Source organism: Hirundo rustica, chromosome 22 (assembly GCF_015227805.2).
Source record: "Hirundo rustica isolate bHirRus1 chromosome 22, bHirRus1.pri.v3, whole genome shotgun sequence".
Classification (NCBI taxonomy): Eukaryota; Metazoa; Chordata; class Aves; order Passeriformes; family Hirundinidae; genus Hirundo; species Hirundo rustica.
In genome coordinates, this window is record NC_053471.1 from 1,548,631 (window position 1) to 1,559,387 (window position 10,757).

Genomic DNA, 10,757 nt, shown 5'->3' on the forward strand with positions numbered 1-10,757 from the left:
TTTGGGGAAACGCAGTCAGGCTTTTTTTTTTTTCTTTTTTTTTTCTTTTTTTTTTCTTTTATGGTTGAAAACTCCTCACACAAAACCTTCCCAACGTGCTCTCTTGACATCCCCAGGAATTTTGAGCGTTTCTATTTCCTTTTGTGGACTCCTTGCTTTGCTTAAAGCTGTGCTGGGCTGAGTGTGACCCCCTGAGCTTCAGCAGGACCCTGGGGAGGGCTCCCTGCCTCCCTCTGCGACCCAGGGGAGTGGTGCTGGCTGATCCCACCCCGGAGCAGAGCTGATCCCCTCTCCTGTTGTTCAGGAGTGGGATCAGACGTGAAGGCTCTGTCCAGGAGACGGGCGTACAGCACCACCCAAATCTGCGACCGCGAGCCTCGCAGGAAGGCGCCCACCGCCAGCGACCCTGGCACAGCCCTGGTGAAAAACCCCCTCCGGAAAACCCAGCTGCAGGACCTGCAGCAGCTCAGCCCCGAGCCCTGGCAGGTGGATTTCCAGGTAGGTGATCCCCCTCCGAGAGGCTGCAGTGAGAACCAGCGAGGAGAAGCAGGAAAAGATCAGGTGGATAAGAGGGAAAGGGCCTGACTCACACTAGTGCTAAAATAAGGATACAGAAAATATAGAAAATAGAAAATAAATGGATAATAGATAATAGATAATAGATAATAGATAATAGATAATAGATAATAGATAATAGATAATAGATAATAGATAATAGATAATAGATAGTAGATAATAGATAATAGATAATAGATAATAGATAATAGATAATAGATAATAGATAATAGATAATAGATAATAGATAATAGATAACAGATAATAGATAACAGATAATAGATAATAGATATAACTCTGCAGCACATCACAAATGCTGGGGAAATGAGCCAAGCTGGGAGCAGAGTGCCGTCCTGGTATCCCACAGTGGTCCCTCCCCATGGGAACCTGCTTTTTTTCCCTGCTCCCCCCTCCCTTTAGTGGCCTGTGCTTCACCTTGCTGCTCCTCTGGTCCTTCTTCTCTCCCTACAATTTAGGATTCAAACTCTCCCCATGGCTGTGGCACTTCAGGGAAAAGGAATTCGGTGCCAAAGCAGAATTCCCGGCTGGATCCACAGCACTGGGATGGGATGTGAACCTGTGTGATGGCACATCTGGACAGGGTTTTGTCCCCTGCCTGCTGCAGGTGGAATTTGGGCAGAATTTTCAGCTGATCTGTGGGAAGGATACTTTCCTCTCGTCCTTGGCATGGTCGGGATGCTCTGCTCTGCAGTCAGCATCTGCAGGGCTGGGAGGACCAGCAGCGCTTGTGTTCCCATGGAAACTTGGAGCGGGAGGTCGGGGACTTTCATTTCCCCTCACTGGGCGAGGGGTGGGAGGGGAGGTGAGGGGGCAAAGGGGGAAAGCAGGGCCAGGGCTCCAGAGGGAGGGATGAGACCTCTACCCTCAGGTTACAGCAGTGAGGATGGTGAACGGCCTCAGTGACCAAGAAGGAGCAGGGTTTAGGGGCACTGGCAGCGTTCCCTGTACTGGGAATGTCCCCAGAGCATCCTCCTGCCCTCGGCGTGCGGGCAGGGGTGGAACTGACTCCCTTCTGGAGGGCAGTAAATGGTTAAGAGCATGCAGCCTGCTCCTAATTAAATGCAGCCTGGTTTTGTTATCCCTCCTGCTGCCAGGGCTCCCAACAGCTCTCCCAGCTCCCAGGGCTTGACATTTTCAGGGGTGTGAAGCCAAGTCTTCGGCTCATCTCCACGCCTGCCATGCTGGGAAGGAAAGGTCAGTGCCAGCCACAGGCAGCTCAAACCCCCAGCTCCATTCCCAGCTGGCTTCCTCTGGCTGGGAGGAGAGCTCGGGCAGGAGAAGGAGCAGGTTTGGAACGGGAAGGGTCTGGCAGGATGTGTCAATATTAGCTTGGTAAACCGTGCCTGGAGCTGCCTGTTTTGCTGGTGGTGTCATAGGACAGCAAAATTTAGGTGGTGGTGGTGGAGGTCGTATCCTTGTCTCTCTCAGAGAGAGCATCCTTCCATCCACCACCTCTGGCTGGTGATGTCCGAGGAACACTCTGTCTGTTTTGGACAGATCTTCCCACAGCCCCAGGGACAGGGGTAAAACCCAGACCTTGCGGAGAGGGAGCATCTGTGTGGGATGTGGGACCAGAGGTGCTGGAGTGGGGGATTCATGTCTCCTGAAAGTGGGGGAGCAGTCTCATTAAAAAAAAAAAAAAAAAAAAAAAAAAAAAAAGAGAGAGAGAGAGAGGAAAAAAAAAGATAAAAAGATAAAAATTCCTTTCTCCCATCCTCTGCGCCTCTCTCCTTTCGTTACTAAGCAACTGGTCCTTGATCTTTCTGTCTCTCTTCTTTTCTTCAGTTCCCAAGTGAAGTCATTAAAATGTCTGGAGGGATGAAACTCATATTTCACCTTCTGTGTGTCTGGGGAAGGATCCCCTGGGGCCAGGGTCCCTTGGGGACACCCCGAGATCTGGTGGAGAGCTCTGGGCACAGATCCCAGCTGGGAATGAGCAGAGGGAAGGACCTGTGTGATTGAAACCCTCACTGGGGTCGGGCAGGGAGCAGATGGGATCAGAGGGTACAAAGGAGCAGGTCCATGCATGGAGCAGATGGGATCAGAGGGCACAGAGCAGGTCCATGCATGGATCAGATGGGATCAGAGGGCACAGAGCAGGTCCATGCATGGATCAGATGGGATCAGAGGGCACAGAGCAGGTCCATGCAGGGAGCAGATGGGATCAGAGGGCACAGAGCAGGTCCATGCATGGAGCAGATGGGATCAGAGGGCACAGAGCAGGTCTGAGCATGGATCAGATGGGATCAGAGGGCACAGAGCAGGTCCATGCATGGATCAGATGGGATCAGAGGGCACAGAGCAGGTCCATGCATGGATCAGATGGGATCAGAGGGCACAGAGCAGGTCCGTGCATGGATCAGAGGGGACAGAGCAGGTCTGAGCAAGGACCAGACAGGATCAGAGAGGACAGAGCAGGTCCATGCATAGATCAGAGGGCACAGAGCATGTCTGTGCATGGATGAGAGGGCACAGAGCAGGACTGTGCATGGATCAGAGGGCACAGAGCAGGTCTGTGCATGGATCAGAGGGCACAGAGCATGTCTGAGCAAGGACCAGACAGGATCAGAGAGGACAGAGCATGTCTGTGCATAGATCAGAGGGCACAGAGCATGTCTGTGCATAGATCAGAGGGCACAGAGCATGTCTGTGCATGGATCGGAGGGCACAGAGCATGTCTGTGCATGGATCAGAGGGCACAGAGCAGGTCTGTGCATGGATCAGAGGGCACAGAGCAGGTCTGTGCATGGATCAGAGGGCACAGAGCAGGTCTGTGCCCTTGCCTGCAGCCGGATCCAGCCCTAACATCTGCTCTGCTCACAGCCCCTCCCGGCCATCCCTCCTGGCTCTGCCACCAGGATCCGTGGCGCAGGCGCCCGGCGCCCGGCCCTGCTCCAGCGCAGCTGCGTGTCCTTCTGCCACGACGCCAGCTCCCCGGCGCTGCCCGACGGGCCGCAGGAAACCCCGGCCAGGGGCTTGGAAGCGCTCGATGCCATCACGAGCCTGCGCTCCTCGTCGGACAGCCGGAGCCCCGGGGATCTGGGTAACAGGGAGAGGGGGAGGCGCGGCCAGCCTCGCCCGTCCGTGCTGGGGTTTGGTGACCTCGTACCACCGTGGGAGAATCGGGGAGGATTAATTACGGTTTTGCGGTGCCGGTGGGGAATTCAGCTCCGCGGGGGAGGTGATTAATGATCCTCCTCTCCCCTCTCTGCAGAGTCCGCCCAGCATCCGTCCCTCGCCTTTGAGACAGAGACCTCGTCGGACTGGGAGCCCCAGGACCTGGATATCGGCGCTGCCTGCGGCTCCCCACGCTCCCCCAGGACCTTCTGCAAGGCCGTGGTGAAGGGGCTGAGGAACAACGAGCCCGTGCAGTGGGAAGTCACGTTTGATATCCACCCTCTGTTCCAGGAGCGGCAGAGCCGGGAGGATGGTGACACAGACCTGTGGAGCGAGACCTTCCACCACCTGGCAGCCAAGTCACTCATCCAGGATTTCGAGCAGCTCGCGGAGAGGGAGTGTGAAATCGAGCATGGTAATGCACAGCTGGCTGCAGGCAGACCCTGCCCAGCCTCGGGAAGGCTTTCCAGCGGTCTCAGCAGCCTCTGGAGCCAAAACAAAAGCTGCTGGTGGCGAAATATTGGGGAATGTCTCACGCAGCTCCCAAATAACAGCCCCCTTCAGCTGCCCCGTGCTCTTCTGCTTCTGCAGCCGTGCTGCACGTGATCATTCCCAAGCTCATGTTCCTTCCCGCTCCTCAGGAGCAGGTTGGACTCGATCCTTGAGGGTCCCTTCTGACTCAGGATGCCCCACGATTCTGTGATTCCTCTGCTTCATGCATGAGGGAGCACAGTTATATTTGAGGAGTTGGTCACTCGGAGCTGGGAAGTGGCATCCAACTCCAGCAGCAGCCACACATCGCTGCCCTGGACCACAGATGTCCCCGGGCCGTGTCAACCCTGTCCCCCACGACGTGCACCTGGGCTTGTAAAATAGCAGCAGGAGTAGCCGTAGGCAGAGATTAGAGGGAAACAGGGACACAACTCCAGCTGGGCATGGATCCCCAAGCGTGGAGGTGGCTCTGGGAGCTGGGTGTGAGGGGTGGGGGACCCCACGGGGGACTCTGACCCCGCCGTCCCTCCCGCGGCAGGGTCTGGGCGGCGGTTCCAGCTCAACGCTGTCCACACCAGCAAGTCCTGCAACGTCATCAGCAAGTACACGGCGTTCGTGCCCGTGGACCTGAGCACCAGCTCCTACCTGCCCACGCTGGTCCAGTACACACACACAGGTAGCGTGGGGCTGGCACGGGTGTGGGACCTTGTCCTGGCAGGGAAAGCGTCCCTGGGAAACTTCTCTCGGGGCAAACCCCATGAAACCACAGCGCAATCTGGCACCAGATCCGTACCCAAGGCCGTGGCCAAGCTCTTGGTGGCAAGAACCTCTTCCCACAGCCAGGGAAAAGGTCTCCTCTGAGGTCTGGATGCCCAGAGATGACCACAGAATCACATCACGTTTTGGGTTGGAAGAGACCTTAAAGCTCATCCCATTCCACCCCCTGCCACCACCTCCACTGTCCCAGGCTGCTCCAAGCCCTGTCCACCCTGGCCTTGGACACTTCCAGGGATCCAGGGGCAGCCACAGCTGCTCTGGGCAGTGTGCCAGGGCCTCCCCACCCTCATATTTCTTTCCAATAGCCCATCTAAACCTACTCCTTTCCAGTTTGAAGCCGTTCTTCCCTGTCCTGTCACTCCAGTTCCTGACCAAGCTCATTCTGCGCTTTCATTGCCGTCGTGCGTGTGCCAGCCCCTCTCTAACACCGGCCATTCTCTCCTCTCGTGCCAAGGGGCAAAATCCAAGCCAGGCAACCAGCGGAAACAGAAGAGTTCAGGAAACAGAAGACACCGTGGCTCTTCCCCTGGACGTCCTCAGTCAGCGTGTGGCCAGAATGGAGACTACGGATTTTACAGCATGAGTAAGATTCCCTGGGGCTTCATCTCCCTCCTGGCGTTAGAGATCTCAGTGGCTTGGGGCATTTCCTCTGGTCTTTTAAAATTCAGCCTTCCCCTTTGCACATGGTGCTCATCAGACACGTGTCAGGCTGGGGCTCATCTCCCTAAATGGCCGGGAAGCTTCAGCTTCCCCCGAAACCCTGAGAGCTCCGGTCGTGCTGCTGACAGCGCTCGGACGTTAATTGGCAGCTGTACCGCGGATAGCACGGAGGACGAAGTGGGTGTAGTTAGAGGCAGGGGGGATGTGAGACGCTCTCTTGTCACCAAATCCTCCACTAATGAAGAGGAGTTGGACTGGACCTCGTCTGGCGCTGTCAGAGCCGGAGCTCGTTAACCCCATTGTGCCACGGGAGGGAAGGGGCTGCTTTTGGCTGGGTGCCATTGCTGATGTGGTTCCTCGGTTGCAGATGCTGAGAGCAGCCCCTCACCCTCCAGCACCCCGTCCTCATCTGCCTGGGAGCGCTGCCGAGCCCCTGAAGGTAGGGAAAGAGCTGCTGGCCCGTGCTGCAGCTCTGTGGTTTGGGCTTCTGCTGAGTTTTGGGGAAATTTATAAAAATTCATGACCTAAATCTAGGATTGTGAGCGGAGGGCCTGACTCGTTCTGAGGTGCAAAGGGTGCAACCTGATGTGGCTTTTGGTATAAATCTCCCCTGGTGGCATTTTTAAGAGGTGTGGGAATTTTATTATCCACGTAGGAAAAATGAGGCAAGGGGAGAGGAAGGGTGAAGATTCAGCAGCCCCACAAGCCCACGTCCCGGGACCTTGACCCTGCTCCCTTCTGCTCCCCTGCAGCACCTTGTAACTCCAGCGCCGTGTCTCTCCCCAGGGCTGCTCCACAGCCTGTCTGCTTCCTCTGCAGAAGCCCAGAAATCCATCGAGAGGCTCTTTGCTGCCAGGTACGAGCCAGCTCTGCCTTCCTCTGACCTCAGCAGGTGCCTTTCACCTGCGTGGAGATGTGAACACAAGCCAGGGGCAGAGGAGGGACCCGCAAGGATTGGAGCTGGGACTGAGCGTGGTGCCAGTGTCTGGGGAGCTGGGGTGGTTTTGGAGGGGAGGGTGGGTGTCAGGATGAGCACAGAGGTCACAGGCACCTTTTCATCCTTTCACAGGCTGACCCTCAATAAAACCATGCTGCTGCTCCGAGCTGCCAAAGGCTTCATGAGTAAATCTCCGAGCAGGGGGAGCGAAGCCGGCTCTGAGGGTGACAGTGAGAGCGTGGACTACCTTCCCCTGGTGAGCAGCTCCTCCCTGGGTCTTGTTGGGGTTGTGTGGTCACTGCAGGGGAGCAGAGGAGGATCCCCCCAAACCTTCCTCCTGCTCTCTCTGACAACCATGCCCAGTGAGCTGCTTAGGGCTGGAGAGCTCTTTCATCCATACATGCCTTGTTCCTGAGCTGCCCACCAGCGGCTGGCGTGCCAGAGCTTCCCTTTGCGCCCTCCAACCCTTGCAGGTGTCCCTGCAGCTGGCCTGCGGCGCCTTCCTTCTCAATTCGGCCTTCTGTGACGCCGTCAACATCCCCATGGAGAAGCTGAAGTGGACATCGCCCTTCGCCTGCCACCGCCTGTCCCTCAGCCCTTCTGGCTCCTACAGCACCAAGAAGAACGCTTCCTCCCCGGAGCACAAAGCCCCGAACTCCAGGCAGCGGCTGCTGGTCCCCAGTGGGCAGGGGAAGGGTCCCAGCACCGGAGGCATCGCTCAGGGAGCGGCGCTGGAGGACGCCGGCCGCCCTCGGCACTCGTCGGGCAGCGCGGCCGAGAGCATCTCCAGAGCGCTGAAAGCCCGGGAGGAGCCGGCCATCGCCATCCGCAGCTTCTCCTCCCCGGCAGAGTGCCGGGGCTGGGACGCCCACGGCTCCGAGCTCCAGGCTTCGCTCTTGGACGCGGAGCTGCAGCGGCAGGCGGAGCCCGAGGGGATGCTCTGGGCCACGGCCGTGGCCTTGGCCTGGCTGGAGCACAGCTCGGCTTCCTACTTCATCGAGTGGGAGCTGGTGGCTGCCAAAGCCAGCCTGTGGCTGGGCGGGCAGCGCTTCCCCGAGGGATCCAGCCTGGCCGCCGTGAAAGCCGCAGCTCAGCAGCTCTTTGTGCTGCTCCGTCACTGGGATGAAAACCTGGAGTTCAACCTGCTGTGCTACAACCCAGGCAGCGTGTAAGAGGAGGAGGAGGAGGAGGAGGAGGAGGGAGGCTTGGGCAGGTTAGCGAGGGCACAGGAGCAGGGATCCATCCTTAAGGGAATGCCTCCGAGGAGCTCAGCTCCTCTGCTGCAGGGATGTGCGTGTTTATTAGAGCAAACCCTGCAAACAGCAGCTTGGCCAAAAGCCTGCACGTGGCCAGTTGGGATTTTGCCCTGGAAGGGAACCTGCCTGCAGCAGATGCTTTTTATTTTCAGCTGGAGCAGCACTTCCAGCTACGGCAGTTCCCTCCTGGTCCTGGTTTCTTCTGGTCCCAGCCCAGTTTCCAGAGCAGATCTTGTGGCCTGCTCCACTTTGCCCTGTCCTTGCTTAGATGCCTCTTCCCAGCCCTGAATCACTGCCAAGCCCCCACCGCAGCCCCTCAGCCCCCAACCCCTGCTTCCCTGAGGCTCCTGCCTGGCTCCTGCCATCTCAGGTGGCTTTCAGAGAAGGCAAAGCTCAGGCAATGTGCTCAGCTCATGGATCAGAGGGGATCTGGGCTGGGAATGACCGAGTGAAGAGCAGCCCCGCTGTCACAGCCAGGTGGATCGAGCCCAGCCACACACAAACAAGCTGGGCCGGTTGGAGGCTGGGACCAAACCCCACCACATCCACACGGTGCTGGGCTCCCTCGGGCCCTCTGCAATCCCAGCAGGAGTTTGTGAGATCCCTTGCAGCCAATGCGTGCCTTTGGAGCTTCACAGGCGGAGCCAGGGTGCCCAAGACTGAAGGATCAAGTGCCTCTGGAGGGAATTTCCTGCCGCTGTCCCCAGCGTGGCTGCGATGCCCCTGGAGCCCATCCAGACCCTGCTGCCTTTTGCTCCCTCTCTTGTAGGCATGTAGCAGCCTTGCCTGTCCCAGCAGGCTTCTGTCTCGTGTCTGTGTGTCTGGGGGTGACACAGGAGGGAAACCAGTGCTGGGAACCGTGAGCACCCCTCCGGTCTGTGCTCTGGTGTCACCTCACCAAGGTCCCCAGGACCATCTCTCAGTGTGGCCTCTCCGGGGTCCCCAGGATCATCCCTCTTGTCCCCGCTCTGGTTTCACCTCTCTGGGGTCTCCAGGAGCTTCCTTCTGGCCTCTGCTCTCAGTGTCAGCTCTCTGGGTTCCCCGGAACCTCGAGCATCCTCCAGTCTCTGCTTCGATGTCACCCCTCTGAGGCCCCCAGAGCTGCAGGCATCCCTCTGCAGGTCCCCGGTGCGGCAGTGCTCAGCGGTGCTGCGGGTGCTGCAGGTTTGCCTCGGCGCTGTCGTGTTCTCTGTTGTTGCAGAAGTGTTGTTGTCCCAGTAAACCACAGCCTGCTCTGCTTCCCAGTGCGAGTCCTTTGTTTCGGGGTGGGTTCTCGGTGGGTTTCCCTGGGGCCGCCCCGGCTGGTTGGAGCGCTGCGTTCGCTAAAATGCCCCCCCCCAAAAAAACCCCGTCATGATTTAGTGTGTGAGTTTAGGTCTGGGTTTCAGAGGGGATAAGGAACCTCCCTCAGGTTTTGGGGAGCTGGGTTTTGCAAACCCTGGATTGCACAGCGTTTGGTGAACTGATGGATCCAGGATTTTAAAAAACCAGGGGAAATTGGGTTTGATCATTCTCTGAGACAGAGATGGAGCCGAGAAATCTTCTGCTGCCTTTGCACGGTTTAACCCGTCACCTCGGTCAGTGCAAGGACGCAGAAACCCTGCCTTCATCCCGCACCTTCCTTAATTAGTGTCGCAATTACAGGTATTAATAAAGCAGTCATTGTGTTTTCCAATCCAAAGCAGGAGCTCTGCCATCCCTTATTTCCCCCTTGGCAAACACGGACCCCCTCGGATTCCCTCCTGTTTTTGGTCACCTCTGTATCTGTACATATATCCCAAAAACCAGACTCTCCTGGCCCGATTTCCTCCCTCTGGCCTCCATCTCCGAGGACGGAGCAGATCTCCCAAGAAGGGGTTGGTGTCTCCAGAGGCCCTCTCAGAGCATCCTCTTTGCACCCAGGGGGATTTTCACCCCATTAAGTATTTTCCCGAAAGAAGGGCGCTGCGGTGCCGTTACCGCGGTGACCGCGAGTGCCTTATTAAGAGAAATTAGTTTGAACACAGCTGTCAGCCGCGGCTTAATAAATAACCCCCTTTATTCTGTGTAAATAAATATTTGCGCGGGGAGGGAGAGACGTCCCACCCCTGGGGCAGCTTCGTGCCCAAAAAGGGAGTTTTGGGGATAGAAGCGGCCAAATTGGGGTTGTGGCAGAGACCTCTCCGTGTCCCCTTCGCCCCATCGCACCCGCGGCTGGGGAGATTTTCCTGCCGAACTTCTCCTCCTCCGCAGGGGCTCATTAGCCGGGAACCGGAGGAGCCTTTTCGTGCTTTGAAGGGTTACGAAACCGGAGGGAGAGGGGGAGGACGGGAGAGCTTAAAAAAGAGCCGTCGTGTGTGTCCCCCCCCCTTCTCCCCAGAACCCAGGCATCGCCTGCCGAAGGAAAAGGGCTGGCAGCCGTTCCCGCACAGATTGCGCCTCTGCCCCGGCCCCCGCCAGCCCTCCGCCCACGGGCGATGCCGCGGGGTGGAAAACTGCTAGAAAACCACATTTCGAACGGAATTTGCCGTGTTCGGTGTGCGTGTGCCCCAGCGCTGTGAGGAGAACGGGGAGGGGGGTGTGTCAGAGGCCGCGCTGCAGCCGCAACACCCCCGAGGTGCTTTAGCTCCTCATCTCTCCAAATGGACGCAAAATCCACCCGCGATGCTGGGGAGGGGGTCTGAGCCCACCGAAGGAACCCTCACCCCCAAATCCTGCACCGGGGAGCAGCGCGGGGCTGTCTTGTGTTAACTACAAAATAGTTTTGCTTCGGGCTTGAATTCTCTTTGATTTTCCCCATCCCAGGACCCCGGGCACGCCGGCGGGGGATGCAGCCAGTTGGTGCCGTGGGCTCCGTCACTCCTGAAATAGAGCCCAGGGGCAGCTTTTGGGTGTCGGAGGCATCTGAGCGAAGTCATGTGGATGTTATGCAAGACTTGATGATAGGTTGTAAACAGCTATTA

At 57.6% G+C, this 10,757-nt stretch overlaps 1 protein-coding gene across 4 annotated transcripts in view; it reads left to right on the forward strand.

Annotated features, from left to right (window-relative positions):
* The window catches only part of VWA5B1 (von Willebrand factor A domain containing 5B1), a 29,160-nt gene extending 19,602 nt beyond the window's left edge, over positions 1 to 9,558 (forward strand). For 3 of the 4 annotated variants that reach the window (XM_058423337.1, XM_040084747.2, XM_040084746.2), the window contains 9 exons: positions 305 to 498; positions 3,400 to 3,619; positions 3,791 to 4,108; positions 4,724 to 4,861; positions 5,417 to 5,545; positions 5,990 to 6,061; positions 6,409 to 6,478; positions 6,692 to 6,815; positions 7,033 to 9,558. In XM_058423337.1, the coding sequence (XP_058279320.1) occupies positions 305 to 498; positions 3,400 to 3,619; positions 3,791 to 4,108; positions 4,724 to 4,861; positions 5,417 to 5,545; positions 5,990 to 6,061; positions 6,409 to 6,478; positions 6,692 to 6,815; positions 7,033 to 7,731 (1,964 nt within the window). In that variant the 3' untranslated portion in view covers positions 7,732 to 9,558. Of the gene's footprint in view, positions 1 to 304; positions 499 to 3,399; positions 3,620 to 3,790; positions 4,109 to 4,723; positions 4,862 to 5,416; positions 5,546 to 5,989; positions 6,062 to 6,374; positions 6,479 to 6,691; positions 6,816 to 7,032 lie in introns of all 4 variants that reach the window. The other variant, XR_005703890.2, reaches the window with a different exon arrangement.
* Positions 9,559 to 10,757: the final 1,199 nt, after the last annotated feature.